Genomic DNA, 26,146 nt, shown 5'->3' with positions numbered 1-26,146 from the left:
GTACTGTCACAGTCCCCCGGCTGCAGGAGGCACATGGCGGTGTCCCACCCCACTGGGCAGTGTGCATGGAGCAGGAGGCCAGAGCATTGCAGACCACTATAAACCGTGTCTGCCCAGGTCCTCAGCATTTGTTCCTGCTTTCCCCCAGCAGAACCCGTAGCTCCCGGGCTCCCTACCGCTCGCTGACAGCTGCTGTTTTGTCTGAGCCGCTCCGGGAGGCGGGCCAGGGAGAGGTCACCGTCCCCAGGTTCCGAGGGAGCACAGGCTGCTTTAACGTGAGAGACGCTTGTGTGCCAGGTTGTCGGGACCTGGTCCTAGGCCGTTTCTCTGGCCTCGCCTCTCTGCCCCCTCCTCTGTGACAGAGCTGTTTGCTTCCTGTGCTCCGATGCGCCCCTTCTCTTGTCCTGAGCCCTTGCATAAACCTTTCCTTCGGCCCGATGCCTCCCCATCCTCGGGCACTGCTTCGTGTCCTCCGGGTCCCTGCGGGCCCTGGAGAGTGTGTGTGCCCGCTGTGGGCTCCCGAGGCGCCCTGCTCACCCTCCTCATTCAGTGCTTGCCGCACTCGTGTCTCGCGGGTACCGAATACTAACAAGCCAGGACAGAAGTTGTCCGGGAAACCATTTTACAGCGAGGGAATGTTCTCTCCAGCTGCCCTGGGAAGCCGTAGGGCACGGGTGGCAAACGCGAGTCCCTGCGCCTTGTTTTACCCGCCCGACACCTTGTTTCTACCAGCAGCAGCGCTGAGCTCCTTGCCCCTGGTTAAGGAGCAGTGACGTCTATACAGTCCCGAGTTACATCCGGGCCTCTGAAGGCCACCGCTTGGCCGATGTGCCCCCTGGTGAAAAGGAGTTTGACACCCCTGCTGGAGGGCCTAAGGCCCCAGAGCGGCCACTCAGAGCCAGGACCCCCACCCCCATCTCTGCCCAGCAAGGGGCTGTGTGTGGGTCTTAGGTCTCTGCTGGGGAGGCCACGGTGCCACTGGCGAGGTGACATGCTCCCCCGCCGCCGCCCTTGGGAAGGGCGGGCTGGGTGCGTGCCGGGTGTGGAGCGCTCACACTCACTACGTGTCGGGTCTCCGTGTCGGGTCTCGTCGTCGTTTCCACACACAGCCCCGTCCCCTCGAACTGGTGCCCCGGGTGTGCAGGCGTCCCGCTCACGTGGGACCCATCGGGGCGGAGGGTCTCGGCCAGGTCACGTAGCTAGTGAGTTACAAGGTTGGGATCCCAACCCAGGCCGCCTCAGGAGCTACTTTATGCTCAGACAGGGACCCGGTCCAAAGCAAGGACAGTTGGTTCTTTTTGTTGGTAAATATTTCCACTGATTTATAACCTTTCTTTGGAAAGAAAGTAATAACTACGCAGTTGTGAACTCTCAAAGCAACAGTCCTCCCAGCTTTTGGTCTGGAGAGGGGCGGCCCCACGGGGTGGGGCGGGGAATTACCCGGGGGGAGCGGCTGACAGCGCGACTGGGTTTGGACAATCGGTCTGTGCCTGACTCAGACTTTTTGACTTCCTGATAGTACGAAAGTGCAATGCACACATTCAGTGGAAACCGTATTTGAATTCTGAACTTTGCTCTTTCCCAGCCTGGTGTAATGTGGAGAGAGGCTCCGCTGCGATGCGGCGGCGGCGGCATCAGCGAGCTGCAGCTCCGGGCCAGCCGCGGGCTCAGGGGGGCAGGTCGCCGGCACTTTCCGGATACTGTGTTTCGCTTTCTCATCCCACCCATCTATGTCTCCTTCTGCGGAGAAGAGAAAGGCGGTTCTCGAGATGAACCTCAAGGTAGTTGCCCAACTGTAGGCCGAGTCTTCTGAGCACATGTGAGGTAGGCTAGGCTGAACTGGGGTGCCCAGTTGGTGAGGTGTATTAAATGCACTTTCCACTTGAAATACTTTCAACGTAATGGGTTTATTGGGACATAACCCCGACTTTAGACAGATAGCTACTCGTGTGAGAGTTCCACTGAATCCTGCCACTCTCTCTCTGCAGTGCTTTGCCATAGAGAGAGGAACTGGGCCCGCCTCTCTCGGGCACTCCGGCTCTAAGCTGGTGGGATCTCTCCTGGGACCGGGGTCCCAGGTGAGCACTGGTGGCCCCAGGCCTGGAAGCACAGTGTAGGTGAGTCTCGGAGGGGACTTCTCCAGCCAGTCTGCCGGAGAGAAAACTGCTTTCGTGAGCGCTACACAGGCCACACGTGCAGAGAAGTGGCAGCCGGTGCTGTTTACGCGGTGCCGGGGTGCCTGGCCGGGGCTGAGGACCCACCGCACCACCCTCCGAGCGGCCACGGGCGTTCCGCCCTGTGTCGAGTGTGCCCGCTCCTCAGTTTGGGGGTGGAGGACGCCGATACTCACACACTGTGTAACACGTCCCCCGCTCCAGTGTACCGTCACAGAGCCCACGCTCCTGCCCACAGCAGGGCAGGACGCTGAGGTAATTCGGACGGAAGGGTCAGATTTATCGTCCAGTGGAAAAGTGACGTGTCACTCAGTCTGAGCCCTTGGGTTCAAATTCCAGCCAGCGGCAGGACAGGAACCTGCGTCCCTGCCTGGAATTCAAGCACCCTGGCGCGACCTTTGTGCCCAGGACTCAGAGCAGCCTCCCCCCCCCAGCTCTGTGCTGTGCAGTCTGGCCGGCGGCAGAGGCAGATGCGCCCTGCGGCGCCAGCAGGTTCTGACGCGTCCCTGCGGAGTGGGGCCTGGGAGGAGAGGGCCTTCGGTGGAGGGAGCAGCACACAGGGCAGCCCCGTGCCCTTGCGTTGTTTCCTCCCGCAGAGCAGGAGAACTTGCTAGCAGAGCCCTAGACTGGCCGGGGCTCCGTGAGGTCCTGGGGCAGCACGGTGAGGCCGTTAATGGGCGTGTCCAGGTGGATGAATGAGGAGGCCGCCAGCCAGGGCTCTGGACTGCCAGGCGGTCTCCACCACAGAAGTCCCCCTCGGTGCCAGCGTCTTCGGCCCGCCCGTGTTCTTCCCCCTCGCCTGACCTCTCGCAGCCCGTACACCGAGCAGCAGCCGGGTGCGGAGGGGAGAGGAAATACGACAGCCTTGTGACACGCGTCCGTTCTGCTCGGCTGGAGTCCGGCTGCGCGTGCAGCCAGAGCGCCTGGTTCTCCTTCCAGGGCGCGCCGGGGGTGGACGCACAGCCGCCAGCTCCCAGGTTCTCCTCTTCCTTGAGCAGTGGTCCGAGCGGGGCTGGCGGAGGAACCCTGAGCGGCCGGGCAGGCAGTCCTGGCCCTGGGAGAGGTAGAGGGGCCCGACAACGTGAGCGTCCCACTCAAGTCTGCTTTCTAGGCTTTGGCATAAAAGTCTCTTTCCTTCTGAAGTTAGGGGTGAGAACACACTCCCGCTGTGGCAGTTTGGAACCACGTCGAAGCCCGTGCATCCAGGCTGGCCGGCGCGTCACCCAGCCGCCCACCAGCGTCCAGCCCGACAGGTGGTTAGAGCTGATTCGTTTTTATAGAACTTGTACGTCGCTTAAGACAGTCGACCTTGAGCTTTTCCTCCCTTAGAGGGAGGCGCTGTCCGTGGTGAAAAGACTGACCAGAGGGCACTGGCTTGTTTTGGTACAAAAATAGAATGTCGGCGCTGGTGGAAGGCTCCGGCGGCGGAGAAACAGGCCCGGGGAGGGGAGGAGACTGACCCGCGGTCTCGAGGGACCCGGAGCAGAGCCGGGGGGCCCTGGCCCCCGAAACCCGAGTTAAAGACCGTTTGGTCCTTTATGAGAACGAATACTAAAAATATCACCAAATTACCGCAGTCCCTAATCGGTAGGCCTCACTCCCAGGGACTCTGCCCCAAAAGTCCGTGTGTGCTGGTTTCTCTAACTACAGTCTAAACCGCTTAAAAAAACTGAAAAGCCGTGACGTTCCATTCAGAATGCAGTCCCCGTGAAGGGTACAGGCTCCACTTTGTGGCCTAAAATCAATCACGTTTATCGGCTGCGTAAAGGATGTTGTAGTGGGAAGTTTTATAGAGCAGGTACACGGAAGGGGCGGCGGCCTCGGGGAACACGTGGTGGTTCAGGGCCGTGTCCGTCTCGTCCACGTACTCCACCTGCAGGGCGATGCTCAGCGCCTGCGACAGGGCCGTGATCTGGATGTGGTCACACTCCGTGGCCATCGGCTCCACTTCCTGCGAAGGCCACAGTGAGAGAGAGAGAGAAAAAAAAAGAAAGAAAACTGGTTTAGGAAGGAGGCGTAGCAGAGGGCCCGTGGGAAGCCAGCCCCCTGGCTTCCGTGGTCCCGGGTCGCAGCGCGCTGGCCACTTGGCTTCTCCGGACGGCCGCCCGCGGGAATGAGCCTGGGGCTGGGTCTGCGCAGAGCGCCCAGCGTCTGCATGTCGGCGAGGGGCGAATACCGTGCATGGTCAACAAAACACATCTCGGGGCAGATGTGACTCCTTCATTATGTCACGGTCTCGTCCAGAGCCCCTTGTCTCAGATGGCCAGTCGGAGGCTGGGGGAGAGAAGCGACTTGCCCAGAGCCACACAGTTCGGGCAGCTCAAGCAGGGCCGCCTCTGGCTGGCTCGGCTGTGCCCTGGGAGCCGCAAACACGGAGCCCTGCCCGCGTGCCCCCGGTGGCCAGGATGCCGGTGCTCCAGTCTCCCAAGCAGAGGGAGGAGCGGAGCCCGGGGCTGGAGCCCAGGCCCCGAAGCCCGAGGCCCCGAGGACCTACGTGAGTGCAGAAGTCCTTGATGTCCATCTCCTCGTCCACGAAGTGTCGGAAGAAGTCGGCGCGGTTCCTGATGAAGGCCGAGGTGAGCAGGCGCAGGAACTGCACGATTCTGTCCGAGGCGCTCTGGTCGTTGAACACCCTCAGCAGGCTGGCCACGGAGCCGTCCTTCTCCACCAGCTCCACCACACTGTAAAACTGGCCCCCGCAGGTCAGCCAGGGCGGGCGCTGGCCCACACCGCCCCTCCCAGGGCGCTCTTCCCTGAGCTGGCACTTCTAAATCTCCAAGTCAGGGTACCGAACTCAGTCAGTCTGAGATCCCCCCAAAGCTAAGTCACGGGGTAGAGTACAAATACTCTAATGAGTGACTTGGCCCGGAGTCATGTCTAGCAAACTGCAGTTGGGGTCTCCCCCCACCACTCTCAGGCCGAGACGCTTACTTAGGGAGTCAGGATGGAGAGGTTCCCCCTGGCCCTCACCCTTGCCCTCGCCCTCGTTCATGGGGTCAGGGGGTGGGCTGGAGAGGAAACGGCGGGAAGGAGGTTGGGCAGGAGTTCCCAGCCTGAGAGCTACCCTAAGCAGTCGCCTCCTCCCAGAAGGAGGGCAGGGCCCTGGGCTCCCCGCCCCCCACGTCTCCACAAGCAGGAAGCAGCTCTCAGTTCCCCCGCCCCAGAGAAGCAGGGGAGCCTGGCGGAGCCCAGAGCCTTGGGCTGTGAGGGCAGCACACCCACTCCTGTCTGCCCTGCCAGCGTGGAGGGCCCCGGTCCCTCAGCCGCCGTGCCCAGGGCAACTCACAGCATTGAAGAAGTTTCGGAACCTGTGCTCCTCGAAGCCGGCGGCCAGGAGGTCGTTGGGGGTCTGTAGCACGCGCTCTTTGAACCTGAAGGGGAGACCGGCGCTCACTGGGGAATGTCGGGGAACGCCGCAGGGACTGGCAGCAGCCACCCACTCCGGCCAGCTGTGCCCAGCACAGTGAGGAGGTGGACGTCACTACCGAGTGGGGGGGCTTCTCTGCCTCGCACGGCACTTGCGTGGGGGCCACACCAGGACTTGTCCTGTCCTGTCCTCACGGTGCTCGACCCCGGGACGGGGTATCACACCAGTGTCATGGAGACAGAAGTGAGGTGTCACCACCTGCCCGAGACAAAGGGCTCTTGGCTCCGTCCCTCCTTGCTGTCCCCGGGGCTCACCACCATCTCCGGCCTAGGCCACGCCTAGGCTTCCCTTGCTCCTGGCCCCTTCTGCACAGGGACCCCCGGGGGACCCGCCACAGCCTCTCCCTCAGCACCGGTGCCCAGGAAGGCCCCCCGCCTAGCTTGCCGGCCTCGTCTCGTCCCGCTGCAGGGCCCCTCCCGCCCCACGGCCATGCGCCGCATGCATTTTCCCTCTCCTCACCCACAGCCAGGGAGTGGGGGTTTGCACTCACGAGAACTAGTTGTGAAATTCTCGAGAATTCAGCCAGCTGTTATTTAAAAATCAAGTTATATAAACTCGAAATCATACAAAGTGTGCTTTGGCCGGGGCAGGTGGGAGTGGCTGTGCTGGGGGTCAAGGTCTGCTGTGTTGCTCTCGGGCCGAGGGCTCCCCCTGTGTGGTGTGGGCGGTGCGGGTGCTGTGAGGGTCCCTCTGGTCACTGTCCCTGCAAGGCGGTGGGACGAACAGCTCTGCGCCCCCTCGCCCAGCTCTCCTGCCCCCGTCCCTGAACGCCAATGCACGCCGCTCCTCACCAGTGACTGCCGGCCACACCGTGCCGGGCACTGGGGACACGGTGATGAACGACACAGGGGAGCAGACACCCAGGCCAGGACGCGCCCCCACGACGTGAGGGAGGGGGGTGTGGCACTGCGACTCTCAGCTGGCACCGGTTTCCGTGTGACCTTGGGCTTCAGTGTGACCTTGGGCAGGTCGTTTAACCTTTCTGAAGCTCGGTTTACTCGACGGGAAAGTGGGGGTAACACCGGCCTCGCTCATCCTGCTACCGGGGTTGCGCACCCCCCTTGGTGGCTCACAGACATTCCAGACTAGGCACCCCCATACGGAGCTCCCGACCCTCCCGGCCGCTCTGCAGCAAGCGGCTTCTCTGTCCTGGTGAGTCTCGGGCCGAACGCCGGGCGGCAGTCGCGCTTGACTCCCCGCTCCACTCACAACACACGCCACGCAGCCCGCACTGAGCCTGCGCCGTGAGGGAACCCCGCCGGCACCAACTCCACAGGCATCTGGAGCCTGACCGCTTCTCTCCTCGGGGCCTCTCCCTGAGCACCCCTCCTTGCTGCTCCCAGGCTGCGCCGGCCCCCACCCATGTGGACATTTAAGGTCCTTAGGGAGGCCCACGAGGCCCCACGTGACCTCGTCTCCTTACCGCTCCAATGCTCCCCGCCCCCGGACAACCTGGCTGCCTTCCCTGCCCCATTGTTTCCCACACGCATCACCATTCGCCCCATCAAATACTGTCCTTATGGACGGTCCGTCTCCCGCTAGGATGCGAGCCCTGAGGCCGGGTGTTTTGTGTGCTGTTCCCCGCTGCATCCCCAGCGCCCCACCAGGGTCCTGTGTGGCGCCCCGCTGGGTGAGGCTGCAGGGGGAGGGCAGGGGTGAAGGGGAACAGAGCCGGCAGGGCAGGGACAGAGACACAGGGGTGAGCTTTGCCAGCATTGCCATGCTCAGTAAAGACAACCTCCAGAACCAGGCAACGTTATCTACCTTTCACTGATGGGGAAACGGGCTCAGAGAAGTCAGGTCACTTGCCCGAGGTCACACAGCAAGTAAGCAAGAGAGTGAGGTGTGACCTCAGAGCCCAGGGCCTCTGCATGTCCCAGTTCTGGGGGACACGGCTGGTGGGGAGACCCACTCTCTGTATGGCCTCTTACCTGCAGGGCTGCAGGAAGGTGGGGGTGGGGAGTGACTTGAGAAAGCTCACTCTCCCTCAAAGGGGCTCAGCCAGTGGGTCATTCAGGAAATGATATGAATGACCCATTCAAAACAAGGAACAGGTAGCTTAATTTCTATCCGCTTTGAGGTCATCCATACTGGGAACGGGAGAGGACAGCCTTAACCTGGCAGTTCTCAACCAGGCTCGACCAGGCCCCACCCCCCCAGTCCCCCCCCCACCCCCGCCCCAGGAGATAGCTGGCAATGTCTGGAGACACTTTCGATTGTCACGGCTTGGGGAAGGGGGGTGCTCCCGGCAGCGCGTCGCTGGAAGCAAGGGATGCTACTAAATGTCCTCCAAGCACAGGACAGAGGACAGCCCCAGGACGAGGGAGCCCGCCCCGGACGTCAGCAGGGCCACCACCGAGAAACCTGCCTTGGGGTTCCTGCCGCCAGGCCCCTCAGACCAGCCCCGAGTGCTCAGGGACTATTAGGTCCCGAGCGCCTTCCCCCGCTGCCTGGCTGCCCCGTCCTCCGACCTGGCAGGCTGCTGGGCACTGCCGAACATCAGCACCGCTGCCAGGCAGCCCTCCAGCTCACGCCCTGGGCCGAGCAGTGTGTGCCAAGGAAAACCCTCGAAGTTCAGCGCTGACGGAACAGAGACCGCGGCCTCCGAGTCAGGGAGCCCGCCCTCGGCCCACTCACTTGAGGATCTCTCTGCTCTTCCCCAGCAGAGACTCCAGGTAGGAGTAGCCCAGGGCCCGGTAGAAGCAGTTCCCGTCCCCCTTGGTCTTGCGGATCGCGGTGAACATTTTGCTGAGTTCCTGTGGGGAGATCGGGAAACGTGGGCCATGTCTGCGGCGACACCCCCTCCCGCTGTGTCCTGTCAGGGCCGGGCCCCTGCCACCCCCAGGCCCTCACCACCCCCAGGTGACCCCAGCTCCCCCGCAGCCTGCCCGCCCCTTCGCTGTCTCCCAACTCGCATTCATCCCACGGATGGAAACTCTGAGCCAGTCCTGTGTCCAGCACTGGGGGTGACTGGGGGCCCCCAGCCCTGCCCTCAGGCTCTCTATGGTCTAGCGGGGTGAGGGTGGGGGTGCAGCCAGGAGATCTCGGCAGGAGGACAGTGGAAGCATGGGGCAGGCACCGGGGGTGGCTAGGAGCAACAGCTTTTACACCAGCCTTCGGAAGAGGAGCAGGAGGGCTGGGCGTGGTACAGGCAGACAGAACCAATGAGGCGGAGACGGGTTCAGCGTGGCTGCGTGGCGGGCCTGGGGCTGCAGAGCCAGCTGGAAGTGCCTTCTCAGACATAGGAAGCAGTCTGGCCCGCCCTTCAAATATGCCTCAAAAGCTGCGGTACTCCCTGTGACACCCCTTTTTTTGCATCCCCCACTGTCTCGATCTCCCTCTGAAATGGCCAGGAGTGCCCTTGGCTGCCTCCCTCATGAGGCTCCAGTTCTAGCAGCAGAGACGGTTTCCAACAGGTTGTGCAGTCTCTTCTCACCACGGACGGGAGGGCTCGGAGCCCACGGGCCCACCGAGGCAGGCCGGCAGGGAAGGACGAGAACGCCCCAGGGGACACCCCAGGGGACACGAGAGTCGGTGTGCTGCCCCTTCCGTCCTTGCTCCTGCCCCGGACACGGTCCCACCAGGGCGCAGAGAGAAGCAGCCCCCTGCGGCCCGGGGGCCCTGTTCTGTGAGCTGCGCCTGCTCTGCTCTGGCAGACCCTCCGGCAGCCCCGCTGGAGCTGGTGCAGCGGAAGTGACCAGGCTGCGGGGACCACATCCCAGCTCGGTCACGCACTAGCTGTGGGACCGTGGGCCTGCTATTTAACTTCCGCGCCTCGGCTTCCTCCGCTGCAAACGTGGACCATGCAAGCGCTGACCTTCAAGGTTGCAGTGAGGTCTCAGTGGGTAAATAAAGCACGTAGGATAACAGTGCCTAGCTTAATTTTTTTTTGTTTTGCAACTGAAGGATTTCTCACGAAGGCAAACGCCCAGCATCAAAATATTCTGGGAGCCCTTGCATTTGCCCAGGAACCTGGTTCACGTGCTAAGCCTTTGAACCTGCAAACTGGCACCGGCTCCTCTGCTCCGGTCTCCAGCCCGTGTAATCTAGGACCCGCTCCTCCCCACCCTCGGCCTCACCTGGATTTTCCTCTGGTAAATCCTGTTTTCAGGGTGATCCCGGAGGATTGATAGAATGTCACATTTTTCCGATATTAGGTTGAAAGATGTTTCACTCTGAAAGACAAAGAAGCAAAGCTGTGACAATTTCAAAAGCAACTGATGGGCCTTCACCACGTACAAAGCCTCCGGACTGCTGGCTGCCCGACACAGTGACCCTTAGCTCCCCACCAAAGGCACGTGTGGCGTGACGAGGACCCTGCACGCCACGTTCCCGGGACAGGGAGCCAGGTGGGCCCCATCACGGAGAGGGACCATCCTGTCACTGCGGAACAGATTCCTTTTATAGAATGCAATGCCTCAGCCCTAGTGCGCCTTCATGTGGAGTGTGCCCTGTCCCTCTGTCTCCTCTGTCCTTCCCGTCTCACTCAGACATGCCTTCTTAAATCCAACAATTCCCCAACATCCAGCCCGCACCAGGCCCCATGCTAGAAACGCGGAAGCGGTAACACCTGGCCGGATGCACCACCTACTGGTGGAAGTTTGCATTGCAGCCCAGCTCGGAGTCTAGGTCAATTCCTACCCAGAGGGATTAGCCTCCAGGCCCAGAGTCTGGGACTCTGGGAGCTGAGAAGTCACCTGGCCGGGAGCAGGTGCGGGCGGAGCCCTGGAAAGTGCAGGAGATGGATATGTCTGAATAGCCAAACCCCCTGCAGCCCATGTCCCTGGCTCACATTTTTCCTGCCCAGACTCGAGGCTCGGACAGGTGGGAGATGCACCCGGGCCTCCGACCCACCCCAGGGACAGCTCTGATTGCAGCACAAAAATAATGTAATTGAATTGGAGTTAAAGCCACTGGTAGTTAACAACTTAAAATAGGGTACCCTGACCTATGGCCAAGATGGAGGCGTAGGTGGACACACTGTGCCTCCTCGCACAACCAAAACTAAGGACAACAAAAATTTAGAAACAAAAAAAACAACCAGTACAGAGAGAGAGAAATGAACTGTATGGAAGTCTGACAACTATTCATCCAAACCGGTAAGAGGGGCGGAGGCGGAGGCGTGCAGGGGCGGTTGATGGACCAGTGGCAGACCCCGGGCGCGGGAGGCAGCTGGCTGTCTGCAGTCACACATTCACACATTCACACGCAGATAAACCAGGCGAAAATGGGCAGTGACGCAGACTGCGCAACCTAGGGCCCCAGCTCCGGGAAATAAAACCTAAAAGCACCGATTGAAAACACCTGTGGGGGTCGAGTTGCTGGAACAATCTCCCAACCTCACAGGAGAGTTACCTGGGAAGACCCACAGGGTCCCAGAACATACACAAGCCCACCCGCCTGGGAGCCAGCAGCAGGGTTCAATTTGCTTGTGGGAAGTAGCAGAGGGGACTGAAGTCCTAGAGAGAGCAGAGAGAGAGCAGAGCAAGCTCCATGGTTCCCTCTCAGACCTCACCCCCACATACAACGTCACAACCCAGCGACTGGGTTGTCTGGCCCTGGTGAACAACTAAGGCTCTGCCTCTCAATACGTAACAGGTGTGACCAGAACCCCCACCCCCAAATGGCTCAAACAGAACAAATCAAAACCCCACAGCCAATACTTTTAAGCGACCAAAAGATAGCCAACCTATCAGATGCACAGTTCAAAGCACTGGTGATCAGGATGCTCACAGAATTGGTTGATTTTGGTCACAAGTGAGATGAAAAAATGAAGGCTACAATAAGTGAAATGAAGAAAAATGCACAGGGAACCAATAGTGATGAAAAGAAAACTGGGTTTCAAGTCAATGGAGTGGACCAGAAGGAAGAAAAAAACATACAATCAGAAAAGAATGAGGAAACAAGAATTAAAAAAAATGAGGAGAGGCTTAGGGACCTCCAGGACATCTTTAAACATTCCAACATCCAAATTATAGGGGTACCAGAAGGAGAAGAGGAAGGGCAACAAGCAGAAAAATTATTTGAACAAATAATAAAGGAGAACTTCCCCAATCTGGCAAAGGAAATAGACTTCCAGGAAGTCCAGGAAGCTCAGAGAGTCCCAAAGAAGTTGGACCCAAGGAGGAGCACACCAAGGCACATCATAATTACATTAGCCAAGATTAAAATGAAGGAGAGAATTCTAGAAGCAGCAAGAGATAAGGGGACAGTCACCTACAAAAGAGTTCCCATCAGAATGTCAGCTGATTTCTCAAAAGAGACCTTGCAGGCAAGAAGGGGCTGGAAAGAAGTATTCCAAGTCATGAAAGGCAAGGACCTACATCCAAGATTGTTCTATACAGCAAAGCTGTCATTTAGAATTGAAGGGCAGATAAAGTGCTTCTCAGATAAGGCCAAGTTAAAGGAGTTCATCATCACTAAGCCCTTATTGTATGAAATGTTAAAGGGACTTATCTAAGAAAAAGAAGATAAAAAATGTGAACAGTAAAAAGGCATCAAACTCACAGTTATTAACAACCACATCTAAAACAAAAGTAAACTAAGCAAACAGCTAGAACAGGAACAGAACCACAGAAATGGAGATCACATGGAGGGTTAGCAACAGGGGAGTGGGAGGAGGAGAGAGGGGGAAAAGGTACAGAGAATAAGTAGCATAGACGGTAGGTAGAAAATAGACAGGGGGAGGGCAAGAATAGTATAGGAAGTATGGAAGCTAAAGAACTTATGACACATGGACATGAACTAAAGGGGGGGAATGTGGGTGGGAGGGGGTGTGCAGGGTGGAGGGGAGTGAAGGGGGAAATTGGGACAACTAATAGCATAATCGATAAAAAAAAGAAAAAGAAAAAAGATTAAATAAATGAAATAGGGGGCCCTGGTACCTGCACACGACCCAAGGAGACAATTCTCACGCATTTTTGCAAGTGGAAATCAGTTTCAACAGACCGCCTCCGACCACAAGAGCCTTTGCAGGGCAGCCTCCCGGGCTCCTGACCGGCTAGACCGGAATTCAGCCAAGGCCGCCTTGCTCACGGTGGAACCTTTTTTTTAATCCTCACCCAAGGGCATTTTTCCCCCCATTGGTTTTAGAGAGAGAGGAAGGGTGAGGGGAAGGGAGAAAGGGAAACGTCGATGCCAGGGAGAAGCACCAATTGATTGCTTCCCACCCACGCCCAGACCAGGCGGGACCAGGGATCAACCTGCAACCTAGGCCTGTGCCCTGACTGGGAATCGAACCCACAACATTTTTGGTTACAGGATGACGCTCCAACCAAGGCACACGGGCCAGGGCTCACAGTGAACCCTTTGATGTTACGAAACCCTTTCCATCTGGACAAATGTGTCTGGATTTTGGACGACTAGGTTTCTGCACAGCTCACCACCAGAAGCACCAAGTGACCTAGGGTTACCCCCGTCTCCACACCAGTCAGACTCCAGACTGCTACCCAACAATGAGCTCCCGTGGCCCCGTTTCCTGCACCCAGCATCCGGGACAGAGGAGAGGGCCTGCAACTAAGGAAGAGCATTTCTGGGGCCTGGATGCCCCTACCCACCAAAGTGTCCAAAGCCACAGGGGCCTCCCTTGGCCCAGGATGGCTTGTCAAACCCTCTGAGACCTTCTGCCCACCTGACTGATTCCCCAGGGCCCAACGCAGGGCCTGGATCAGAGCAGGGGACGAGATGTTTGTTGAATGAAAGAATAAAAGCTGCCTCCCTTCTGTACCCACTCACCTTCCAGGAAGAGACTCCACCTGGCCCTTGCCCATGCCTCATTGTCACTATCCAATGGCTCCTCAACAGCCAGGCCCCAGGCTCACACGTCTGCCTATAAACCACCAATACGCCCTTGGTGACTCCGTGAGCATCCTCCAGCCCAGGCTCCGAGGCGCTGGCAGGCCTCTCACGGGCCCCCGGGGCCCCGGCGGGCAATGCCAGCGCTGGGCCAGCCCAGCCTCCCTCTGAGGCTGCTCTGCAGGGCTGCCCTGGGCTGTGAGTCACCTCGTTAAACAGGCCCAGCCACCCCGAAGCCACACTCATGGCGTGGCCTGACCTCCAGCTACCAACTCCTTCCTGGTAGAGGCCAGAGCCTCCAGCCTCACCAGCCAGCACGGCAGGGCCCAGAACCTGGCCACTGTCCCCTCCCAGAAGGTCCCTGTCACTTCCAGAGGCTCCCAGGGGCTCCAGCCCTGGCCTTGCCTGCCTGGGGCTGGGGTCTCCAGAGCGGGCCGGTTCAGCGACTGAAAGGAAATTGCCATTACAAATGTCTACTTGAGAGGATGATGCAGAATATACAAATACGTGGAATGATCAAAACATTTTTACTGGGGTGAGTCATCAAAAATATTTGGAGGCCAAAGATTTAGGAAGCCGGAGAGCCCTGAATGAGTTTCCTCTCGCTGCTGTAACAAATCAGCATGGCCCAGGAACTGGAAACAACGTGGACTTACTACTACCTTGTGGTTCTGCATGCCGCAGGGGAGAACACCTTTCCTTACCTCGTTCAGGTTCCAGGGGCCGCCTGCATTCCTTGGCTCACGATCCCTCCTTCCTTCCACCGTCACAGCTCCTTCTCACTCCCACCCTCCTGCCGTCCCCCTTATAGGGACCCCAGCGACTGCATCACTGGCCCACCTGGGTGATTCAGGGGATCTCCCCACCTCAAGACCCTTAACTTCATCGCACCTGCAAAGTCTCTATTGCCTGTGAGGTTTCCTTGTCACAGGTCCCTGGGGATTAGAACGGGGATATCTTCAGGGGGGCTATTACTCAGCCCACCATCCAAATGGCCCTTCTCTGCTGTCCAGTTCAGAAAATAGGGAAGACCCTGCACCTGGGTCCCCAATGGTCACAGTCATTGGCTGGCCGCCTTTCATTTGATGCCTGAACTTGCACAGCCTCCTACTGACGGACCCTCGGAACTTGTCTCTGGCTCTGACCTCTCCCTGGAGATCTGGCCTCAAACAGCCACCAGCTGCTGGGAAGTCTGACCAGCACCCCCGAATTACTGCGCCCCCAACTGCTCTCTCACGCCACCCCTGCCTCCCCTCCCAGGTGCCCCCAGCTCCCCCAAGGGTCCCTCCAGCCAGCAGGGCTCACGCCAGAGGCCCAGGAGTCCTCTCTCCCCTCCTTTTCTCCCGTCAGCTCTGTTCGCAGGTCCAGCCTGAGCTGCCACCAACTCTACCCTCCATGGAGGCTGCCACAGGGTCCCACACTGACTCCTGGTCTCGACTCCTGTCACCACTGTTAAGCAGCCAGGGCAGGTGCTTAACGTGTAAGCCCGCCGACAGCACGCCCTGCCTCCACACCCCCCAGGGGCTTCCCTCGATCTGGGGAGGGCAGCCCCCCGGGTCCTACGCCATCTGGCCTTGCTCACCTCACTCTGCCTGAGCTCCAGCCACATGACGCTCTGTGTGTTCCTCCGACGGGACACACGTGTTCCTACCTTGCAGCGTCTGCGCCTGCTCCTGCCGCTGCCTCTTCACGTGACTCAGGCGACGTCACCTCCTTGGAGAGGCCTTCCCTGACCACCCCGCCTCTACTGCCTTGACCTGTCTTATTGCTTCTGAGCATTCTCTGGCATGCGGCTCCCCTCCCCGACTTGCATGCTGCCTGCCCCCCTCCACTGGAACATCAGCTCTGTAAGGGGATCCAGTCACGTCTGCCTGTCGTGACTCGATCCCCAGTGCCTGGCACCCAGTAACACTCCGACAGCATGCTGAGCGGATGGCTGAGCGAATGGACGGGCTGGTCTCAGTCTGCAGCCTGGCCACCGCCAGCCCTGCGTCTACTCCTTTGCCAGAGAGATCATCAAAGTCAGCCGTCTCTTGTCAAAAATCGGTATGCTTCTCCGCATTAGCAGAATGCAACCCTACTCCATGGCACGTGAAGCGCCTCACAGCACCGGCTGACCCCACCTACTTTCTAGACGCCACTCCCCTGTCCCCCCCAGCTCCCCGTACCCACACGGGCCACCACCTTTTCCTAGCACGTCCCGTTCTTAACCAGATTTCCAGGCCTTCGAGCGTGCTATCCCACCCTGCCTGGAACGCACCCCTCCCGCGGCCCTTCCTGAAGGACACACCCTCCCACACCAGTTCCAAGGCCCTCCTCCATGAAGCCCTGCCAACCCTCCCGCTCCCCCAGAGGGCGCCGGCTGCCCGCTGTGCCCCTCGGGGCCCTCGGTCAGACTCCTCAGACCATGGCCAGTGGCTCAGGAATTGCTTGTATCCAGCTCTGTCTTCACCAGCAGGCAGCGGCTCCCGGGAGAGGGCAGGCCGGCCCTGGTCCTTCTCATCAGTGCCCGGCACAGGGCCTGACTAGATTCCTGCTGGGGTCTTGTCTGACAAATGGAAGAACACAGCCACTGCTGGGCCCTGGGATGTGCTGCTTGCTACGGACACTCCTTCCTCCCCCGCCGGCGCTGCATGCACTGGCAGTGGGCCTGACACCCTTCGCTGCCTGCGGCCCCCGCCAGTGGCGGCTCCGGGCCCGGTCCTCACCCCAGCCCCCATTGTCCCCAGGGGTTCTGTGTCTTCTTCCTGGGGCCCTTCCTCAAGCTTAGCCCATGACTTTGAAATGGGAAAGGAAAGAAGACGCTGTGTTTTCCAAAAGCATTCTCTTCTGTGCACCACATACATACACACACACACACACACACACACACCCCCCACCGTCTACAACATGCAGCCCAGGGTCCACCGTGGTGCCTGGCAAACAGCAGGTGCTCAATGAGTGCTGAGTGAATGGACAAGAACAGACCCTGCACATCCTGGGCCCCCCATGATTTGAGAGGCTTGGGCCTTGGGGACGTCCTGCTCAGTGGGTTGCTCCCTTCATCCCTCTCCAAGGCGCCCAAGCCTCCCAGTGACCGGGTGAGGGTTTGGTGCTCCCGACCCACCTGCATTCTAGGTTCCGGTCCCATGAGTCAGGGCAGACGGGGCCAGGGGGTGATCAGAGGTCTCACGGTGCAGCACAAAGATCAGAAGTTGGGGTTCCAGCCCCCACAGTCCCTGCTGTTTAATGATGGCAGAAGGCATGCCAGCATCCAGCTCCAGGGTGGCTAAACCCATTATTACCCAACCTCAGGTGACCCCCTCGTGGGTGACGCAGGAGCACCTGGGCCCCTTCCAGGAGCGGCAGAGAAAGGTACACCCTTGAGCATTGGAAGCAGGAAGCTGGTGCTTCCAGATGCCCCAGAGGCCTCAGCCATACCCCAGCGAAAAGCTGGTTTGTCCAGGACAGCTCTGGTGCAGGTGACCTGGCTGCCCGTGCCACACCCAGAACATGTGGGGCCATGACCTGGCCTTGACCCATGACCCTGCCCAGCAGCACCCAGGAAGTGGTGACCCATTTCCATGCCCAGATGTGGGAGGGAAGGGGCCAGGCACAAAGACCCAGGCACCTTGCACACCTATTTCCAGGACTCTGTTGTCAGAGGAAAAGCTGTGTCACCTCATGTGGCCTCATAGCAACCCACCGCACAGATGAGCAGAGTAGTATCAGGGAGGGGATGGACCAACCACTGCCTGTCAGCTTCCCAAGGGGTTGAGAGGGGATTTGAACTCAGGCTGTGTGACCCAAGCCGCCATAAGGGTCACCAGCCCTTATACTCTACAGGTTCCCTGGAAGAGGGGGGTCAGGGTGAAGGGTTTTAGTCAGTTATACCCAGTCCCCAGAAGACTGCCCCCCCGCTGCCGGGGAAGGCCCACTGATATCACTGGACTATGAGTCCAGAGCCTTGGGTTCAAGTCCCAGGTCTACCACAGTCAGTCCCAGCCCCGTTCCTGTCTGGGCCTCAGTTTCCCCACCTGCTCAGGCCCTAGGTTTGGCTCAGCTCAGAGGGACCCTGGAGCCCTTTCCGCTCAGACAGGACTCTGAACCAGGGCTTCCTCTAGTCTTTGCTTCGCTCTAACACCTAATTCACCTGCCTCACAACTTGAGGCGGCCTCTGCCCGTGAGTCCTAACTCCAAACACCTGCTGCTGCTGACCGACGGAGAGACTGTTCAGGGACCCGGCCGTGCGTGCACCCCATTGGGTCCACTCGTGGGGCTTGGGATGGGGGTCTCTGATGGCTGAGCTGCCAACTGGGGGATCCTTAGCAAAGAGGGTGCAACTCTTAGCCCTAGAGCCCCCCGCCCCCCCCCCGTGCTGGTCCTGTTCGAGGGCACCTACCTTGCGCCGGCAGGGTGGCACCCTTTCGACACTTCAGAGGAACGCGCCGGGAGTGGGGGGCGGGGGGTACAGGGGCCGAGCTGGGTCCCCTGTGCTGAGGATCCATGGGGGACGGCAGGGTGCGTCCCGGGCCCTGTAGGGCCTTCCGAGGAAGGACGGGGCGGGGGGCGGGGGCCTCCAGCATCCCTCACGACTCAGCACTCCCGGGGTCCTAATGCCACGGGTCCAGCGGTGGGAGCTAAGCCTCGCGCCCGAACCTAGTCCCGCGAGTGCACGTGCGCCACAGCGGCGACCCCGCCTACCTCGCTCGCCCCCTCCCCTTTCTGCTCTCCCGGTCTCCCCCCACGACCACTGACCATAGTGACCGGAGCTGTTGGGCCAGGTCCCGCCCCAGCGAGGAGCGATCCGGTGCGGGAGGGCGCCGCAGGAGCCACTGGCTGGTTTCGCCGATGGGTCTGGCGGCGGGGGCTTCGAGGACGTGGGGGCCAGGGGAGGAGAATGCACCCGACCGCTCCGAAAACCAGAGCTGAGACCTCCACTGTGTCCCAGCAAGACACACGCCCCGCGATTGACGTCTGAAGCGAGCAATCAGAGGCCGGAGCACTAAACGTCACAGAAAGTGGGTGGGACTTCATGCGCCTTCAGCCTATGCTTTTGGGTCCATTTAATAGGGTACGGCCCCCTTTTAAAGACACAGAAAGCTTTTAACTAACGAAGGAGTTAGCACAATATAGAAAAAGAGGTCTTTTTTGTGTAAAGGCCAAGAGGCTTTTGACCAAAACTGCAAATGGAGGTCTTCTGGAAGCGTAGCTGGCCCTCATTGATTCATAAAGGAGGTCATAAAGTATTGTTTGCTCAGGGTCAGAGGATGGACACTTAGGGAACACGTGTCTAAAACACTGACTGCCCTTGTGTAGTTTCTAAATAATGTTTTACCCCCCTCCAACTCATGAACCATTAGGTTGCCAGGCACTCAATTAATGTTTGTGGAATTAATGGATTTCCCGAGTGGTGGATTCCGGGCCTCTGGAATTGCGCGGCTGTACCTCAGGACCAGGTTTGTGACTCACGCGGCCAGCTCGTTACTACTAAATATCAAACAGAGGAATATGTGTCATTTAAACATTTACTCACCAGCCCTTGAGGTGCATTGTTAGGTGGGGGGAGGGGGGAGGGGGAGAAGGTTTGTGGGGAAAGGGACTACAGAGCATTACAAGTGCCCTTTACAGGTGTTAATACTTCCAGGAGCAGGTATTGAGCAGCTCCCCACCCCAGTCTCACCGCCTGGCCCCAGGCGCCAGGCTAGTCTCTAGGGCAAACAGACACCATCTTCCAAGTGCATCTATCTCCTAGGTGGGTAGGGTGGGGCCAATGGAGGCTCAAGGAGCAATAAGACTGATAGCTAATTTTTACTGAGCACCTACTGTGTATTAGGCATTATCCTAAACTCTCAACCTATATTATCTTTCTTTCTTAATTTTCTCACCTCTGCTTTATGGGGGCAAATTCACACAGCACGCAGTAGGAGTCAATCCAGGCAGCCCGACTCCAGAGCTGGGTTTGAAATCACCAAGTATGTGACTGCAGGAGGGGTGGGGGTGGGCACTGGACTCCCCTCACCCCTAATTGCTTTGGGAGAGCGTCTGCACTTCGTGTTTTACAGCCCAGGAAGCCAGAGGGGTGCCCGAAGCAGCCCATGCTGCTCACTCAGCATGGAAGTGGCCCAGCTGGGCTGGATCCCCGGACTCCTGACTCCTCACCTAGTGCTCACGCCAGGCTGTGCTAGGCTTCGCTTGGCGGAGGAATGACTGAGTCAGGTGTGGTCACGTGGGGTGCGGATGCGGAGTCCGCTGGGGAGAGAAGGGAAGTGCTTGTGGCGGCGTTGCCTGGGGCCTGGTCTCAGCCCACACCCACGGCATGCGGCGTCCCCAGGAGGAGGATCCTGAGTGAGTTGAGGCCTCTAGGGAGGAGGATCCTGAGTGAGTTGAGGCCTCTAGGGACCCTCATGCGGGATCACACCAAGCCCTGAGCCCGAGGCCCACTCTCCTCCCAGCACGACCCGGCTGTGGAAGGAGCCCTGGGCTGTTTTGCAGCAACGCTGAGCCCCAGGCTGGACTGATTATGCCACTCGATGCTGTGTGGCCTCAGTTCACTTCCATGCCCTCTCTGGCCTCTGATTCCTCACTCAATGAGAGGCTTGGACAATCTGGGGGGTTAAAAAAACCCCAATATTTAAAGAACTTTTTAGTAGTGATGCTTTTAAACAAAACAGCCTTACCCAGGATCTCAGTATATGCGTAATAGAATCTTTCCTCAACTACAGCTCAAAAAAACAGGGGGAAGATGTCATCTCTGGGAGCTGTTACACAGATTTGACACTGAGCCATGGACTCCTGCCTGCTGTTCATGATTCATAGCATGGCTACGCTACCTTCAGCCGGTGGCACCAGCTCAAGGGAGACAGACGTGGCACCTGGCTCCTGGGCTGTGTGGCCTCAGGCAAGCCTTCAACCTCTCTGAGCCTCCATTTCCTCTTGGGTGCAGTGGGGGTAGTCACTCTCACTGGGCTGGTATGACGGCTGCCTCAGTGGCAACAAGCTCAGTGAGGTTCCTGGCACACAGCAAGTGCCCAGTGCACGTTACCTCTATTTACACCAAACTGTTTCCAGTGCCAGTTGTTCCCTGGGCATCATGGACTTGAGTTAATGTCCCTGCTCAGCCTCTGGTACCTTGGCAGAGCCACATAACTGTGCTGAGCTACAGCTTCCCCCTCTGTAGTATGGAGCTGGGGAGACACTGCTTCCTAGCTGATGGTTGCTGGGAGGAAGGACTCGGTGAGCACAGTGGTCTCCGCATTCTGAACCATGGGGATAGCCATCAGGAGCCTAAGTCTTGGTTCACTCACGTGCACCCATTCGTCCACTCCCGAACACCTGCCGTGTGTGCGAGGGGGCCCCCAGAGAGGGAGGCACGGAGAGTGAGGGGCCAAGGAGACGAAGCTCCAGCCTACACACTTCCTCATCCACGGTGCAGTTGGGGAGCCAGGGCTCCTGTCTCTGGGGTCTGAACACAGCAGCACCTCACTTCGTACTGAATTGTGCAGACAGCCCGAGCAGCTGGCAGCCAGGGATAAGTGAGCTTTGGCACCAAAGGGCATGGAAACCTTGTAGCATCTTCTAGAGACGCCTAGCAGGAACAGCGGGGGACACACCAGGGCCAGGTAGTTCAGGGTTGAAGACATTTGAGACGTGCCCGTGGGCTGGCCACATTTCCAGCCTCAGAGCACAAGCCCCAAAGTAGCCTGGCCATTCCTGGGTCAAGAGCAGGGCTGGGCAGGGCACGTCCCCCAGATGAGAGCCTGGGAGGAGGGCTGGAATGCCCAGTACCTCTACAGCTGGGGCCACGGCAAGGAAGCCCCTTCCAGATGTTTCCCGTCATTCCCGTCTGGCCAACCTCCTCACCTGGAGAAGGGAACTCAGATGGGGACGCCATGTTGTACATACGGCTAGAGACACGTGGAGGAGACCCATTCAGAGAGCGGGGCCACGTTCAAGAAACCAGAGCTGCCACACTTGAAGACAATGTGCAGAGAGCCAAGAATCTGGCCTTCAGAGACTTGAAGACGCTCCCGTGGGTGAAGGACTTGATCATTAGTTTGTCCTTGGAGACACCGAAGGTTAGGATCAGTAAGATGCCAAGAAGAGTGGGTTTCCAATGAATTTTCCTCATTTCTGAACAAAGCACTTTCTCTGGTTATAAAGTTTAAGCATACTCATTACAAAATCGTTGGAAAAAATAAATAAGGGAGAATAAAAACAATTGGGATTCCACAGTTCAGAGCTAATCCCTGCCGACTAAGCACTGTGGTTAGCAGCGCTAACCACTGCTGATGTCCATCAGGTTGACTGGTCTCCAGAGGCTGGTGATCCTGGGGTCCGAGGGGGCCCGGGATTTGGGGTGCTGGTGTATCAGGCAGCTATCGCTGTCACGCTGCACGACAAACAAGCTCGGACTTCACTGGCTTCCCATGATAAGCATTTCCTTCTCCCTCTGGCCTGCAGGCTGGCTGAGAACTGGACGATTTCGGTGGACGTATGCTTCGGGTTGGGTCCTTATCTGCCTCACGTGGCTCATTCCTCTGGAACCAGGGGGCTTCCCGAGGCTCGTGACTAAGCTCATGGTGGCGGAGCCCCACTGCACAAGGATGTTTTAAGCCTCTGCTTGAGTCGTAAGCCACTACCACCCTATTAGCCAAAGGCAGACACGTGGCCAATGCAAAGAGGGGGTGCTGAATACTCTGCCCACCATGAGCCTCTGGTGAGAACGTGGATGTGGATGCCACCACAGGGGGGTGGGGACCTGGGACCACTAGCCCAATCTCCCCTGCCCGGTGGGTCTAATGCTTGCCCACTCCTCCCCAGGGTCAGGCTTCTCCCATCTGGAAACACCGCTTTAGTCTGGTTCTCTCTTCTCTTTTATACAGATGATTTTTACCAAATTGGGTGTAGAGTCTACTTTTTTTATTTTTAAAATTTTTAGAGTAAGTCTGTAATGATTTTGAATCATGTCAGCTCACTTTGGTTCGTGTCCCCGCCCCACTGCCCTACGCATCCCTTCATTCAAACAGTATCAACGTGATAGAGCAGAGATTATAAAGCAAAGAAATGGGACTCGACTTACTTCAGCCGAGCCATCCTAGGTAGACAGCTGGCTGTTTTAACTTCTGCTTACATTTTTTAAATTTTTATTTTTTGATCACAGTTGACATTCAGTATTAGTTTATATTAGTTTCAGGTGTACAACAGTTATATCATTTCAGTGATTCCCCCCACAAGTCTATTTTATAGCTACCAATTTGTGCTTTTTCATAGTCTACTTTTTAAAAATCCCCCCCTTTTTCACTTAGTTTACATCCTATTTTTCCTTACGTTAAGTATTTTGGGGTTTCTAATTTATGGTTGCAGAACTATCATTTCTTGAACTCTTCCTCTGAGATATCTAGGTTGTTTCCAGTTTGGCTACTATAAACCACACCGTGGCGGACACCTTTGTAGAGCCGCCTTGTTGCATCTGCACCAAACGTCTTGCTTTCGCTGGTGGGCTCCAGGCCCCACCTCCCTCTGATGTCCCTTTGGGGGACCTGCGCCTGCCCCTTCCTTTCAGTCCATGAAGTTCATGTGGCGCACACCACGGGCCCCAGGGGAATGGCCTCCAGCCATTTGTCTCACTAAAACTCAAACAAAAATTTGAGCCAGGTCTGGCCAGTCAGAGCAGGGAATCCCTCCTAGTGACAGAGATTGGTTAGAATGGATGTGGTAGCCTAGGCCTGGCCAATCAGGAGTTTTCTTAAAGGGAGGCACGTGACCCATGATCATCCAATCAGCATGAACTCTGGGACTTGCCCGGGGACTTACTGGGAAGAGTCACCGTCTCTTCCTCTGACTTCATCTCTTCCTCTGACTTCATCGTTAGAGGTGCCATCGTTTACACTGAGCCTGAGAATAAAGCCAATGTGTAGACAGCAGAGCCCAAAGACAAAGACAGGCCAGATTCTGTTGACAATGAGCTCCTGAATTAACTGCATGTGAGGCCGGGGTCCTGGCCTTTCAACTTTAAAACCCAAAGCAGCCCTGGCTGGTGTGGCTCAGTGGATTTAGCGGAGGACTGGGCTTAGGGTTGGGGTACGTTGTAAGGCAACCCATGGATGTTGAGGTTTCTCTCCCTCTCTTCCTCCCTTCCCCTCTCTCTAAAAATTAATAAAATATTTTTTAAAAATCCAATGCCTTCTCTTTTTGGCTTCAGCCCAGTTGAGTTGGGCTTTCAGAACCAAACAGCTCTGGTTTTACGAACTTGAATTTCTTGACCTAGAATTACTGGGCCAAAGACAGAAACAGTGTTGAACCCTCTAGAGACCTCTTATCAAACTGCTTTCCAGAGAGTTTATTCGCAAAGGGTACCACAGGGTCGGAGAACCTCAGTTATGAGCAGTAGTATTTTTGCTTAAACATTTGAGATGGGCAGAAATTACATGCTTTAGTTTTATTTTTAGCGGGCTGAAATGTCTCTCATGTTTATAGGCTATTTTTACTTACGTTGATTTGCTGAATATGAACAATTCATGTCAAAACTTGTTCCTTTTTCCAATTTCTCAACGTGTCCCTTCAGTTTATTGTCTTTAAGTATTTTTGTGTGCTCTGAGGTGGATGTATGTTTAATTTTTCTGTGGTCATATTTTCAGGTGTCACTTCTGCTTTCGTGCTTCCAAAGTCATTCCCAACTGAAGACCACGCAAATGTGGACCAGGTTTTCTCCTTTTCCACGTTTCGACACCCACTATTTCTCACCTGTTGCTTGGAGACACATCTGCATCAGAACCACCTGGGACCTTGTTCAATTTAGGTTGATGGCCCACCAGGGCCACTGGCACACCGGGTGTCTGTTCTGATCATCCTGCTTCCCAAGGAGTGTGACAGCCCATCTGAACTTGCCCTACAGATGCACCACAGGTGCACGGCAGGTGGATGGCAGGAGACAGGGGGACAGCCTGCTTTCCACAGAGCCCTGGCCGGCAAAGCTACAAAGCCGCGATCCAGGCCCTGGGCCCATAAGGGGCTGTTACAGCCAACACCTTGCAGGGGGTTAGACAGTCCGATGGAGTGGGGGTGGCCCTCCCAGAATGGCAGGCCCAGCCCCACCGTGCAGATGGGGGCCTGGAGCCCAGGCAGGGCAGATGTGCTCCAGGTGGCTCAGACCCCCGTTTTAGGCGTTGAGGGTTGGCCGTGACTCTGAAGCAGCGGTTCTCGAAGTGTGGTGCTGGGACGGGCAGCGTCGGCATCACCTGGGATCTTGCTGGGTCCCAAGCCCCCGGGGCGGGGCCGCACTCTGTGCCGTGACGAGCCTTCCTGATGGGAGTTCACATCGAAGAATCACTGGCCTAACGTGTACCCACGGTACAGGGAGGTTAACGGGATACTTAGATCTCCCTGGAAAGCAGAGGTTGTGGGGAGAGAGGACTGGGGGAGTATGAACTAACGTGAGAGGGTCTCTGCAATGGACTGAATGTTCCTTCCCCCCCCCCCCGCCCCAGCTGATTCCCTGGAACCCTTACCCCCGATGTGCCCCTGGGGCCTTTGGCAGGTGGTTGGTCCTGAGGGCTCTGCTCTCATGAATGGGACTAGCGCCCTTACAAAAGGGCCCTGAAAGAGCTCCCTTGCCCCTTGCACCAGGAGAGGACACAGCAAGAGGACAGTCATCTGTGAGTGAGGAAGCAAGCTCTCACCAGACACAGGACCTGCTGGTGCCTTGATCTTGGACCCCCAGCCTCCAGAACTGTGAGAAATGCACGTCTGTTGTGTAAGCCACCCCGTCCACGGTTTTTTGTTATAGCAGCACAAATGCACTAAGACATCCTCGTGTGTGACTAGAGGCCAAACCTCGTGGCCTGGCCTTTGGGACCCCACGGGGGTCTCCCAGCCCACCTTCTCGGACTACCTGTCAGGTTCTTCGTCCTGAGGCCAAACTGGAAGTCCTTCCTCCTGTGTTTCCTTCCCTTTCTTCCTCCCTCCCCCACTTCCTCCTTTCAAAACCTGACTCAAGCCCCAGCTGAGATATCCTCTTTGCCACAAAGGCCGGTGAGACCAGAAACTCAGAATGATGCTGCCTCCTCAGATCCCCTTTGTTTCAGCTGCTCTTAAGACCCGGCCACAGCCCGGCTGGGGTGGCTCAGGGGATTGAGAACCGGCCTGACCACCGAAAGCTTCCAGTTTGATCCCCGGTGAGGGTGCATGCCTGGGTTGTGGGCATGCACCCTGCCTTTCTCCCTCCCTTCCCCTCTCTTTAAAAAAAAAAACACGTGACCACACTCAGCCACCTTTATTATATTTAGCTCCCTAATTAACTCGGTGGACAAGTCCTGCTCCCCCTCCGAGCCTCCCGTTCCCCTCTCCCACCTGCACCTGGGTACCACGGACCCTCGGTGTTAGCTCGCTGAGTAGCAGCACCTTTTCCAAAACATCTCTCGGAAAGTTAATTTGCTGACTCAGCTCAGCTTGCCATTCAAATGTGGCTCTTAGCTCTGAACTTCTACCTGTAGGAATTAACATCAGCAGACCTCCAGCGGTGAATGCTTTTCACCACTGCGGCGGTTGCTAGGATGATTCTACCCCAGGGACACAATGAAACCAAACCAGTGCCTTCCACGCAGACTAAGCTTGTCCAACCTTGACCTAGACCATCAGCCTGGAGAGGGGACTCCCTTACACATCCTCTCCCCTGATTGTGCAGGTGGGAAAACCAGCCTGCAAGGGGCTCCACCTTGCCGGGGCTTCCCTAAGAATAGCGTTCGGTCCAGGGGCTCTGGGACCCTCCAAG

At 57.6% G+C, this 26,146-nt stretch overlaps 1 protein-coding gene across 2 annotated transcripts; it reads right to left on the bottom strand.

The window, feature by feature from the left end:
- Positions 1–1,826: 1,826 nt before the first annotated feature.
- OTUB2 (OTU deubiquitinase, ubiquitin aldehyde binding 2) lies at positions 1,827–18,335 on the bottom strand. Of its 2 annotated transcripts, none has more exons than XM_045823785.1 (6): positions 18,133–18,335; positions 9,681–9,776; positions 8,239–8,357; positions 5,461–5,545; positions 4,669–4,863; positions 1,827–4,125 (listed from the first exon to the last, which is right to left on the bottom strand). In XM_045823785.1, the coding sequence occupies exons 1-6, from the start codon at positions 18,133–18,135 to the stop codon at positions 3,916–3,918; spliced, it is 708 nt and encodes a 235-aa protein (XP_045679741.1). In that variant the 5' UTR covers positions 18,136–18,335; the 3' UTR covers positions 1,827–3,915. The 2 variants fall into 2 exon arrangements, with proteins under 2 accessions (XP_045679741.1, XP_045679740.1); XM_045823784.1 differs by lacking the exon at positions 18,133–18,335 and adding an exon at positions 13,336–13,533 and having other exon boundaries at positions 1,829–4,125.
- Between the last annotated feature and the right edge of the window lie 7,811 nt (positions 18,336–26,146).

This window comes from Phyllostomus hastatus, unplaced genomic scaffold (genome assembly GCF_019186645.2).
Source record: "Phyllostomus hastatus isolate PE091 unplaced genomic scaffold, TTU_PhHast_1.1 phas_scaffold_501, whole genome shotgun sequence".
Lineage (NCBI taxonomy): Eukaryota > Metazoa > Chordata > Mammalia > Chiroptera > Phyllostomidae > Phyllostomus > Phyllostomus hastatus.
Note: the sequence above shows the minus strand (reverse complement) of the source record. Positions and strands in the feature narration are given on the sequence as shown.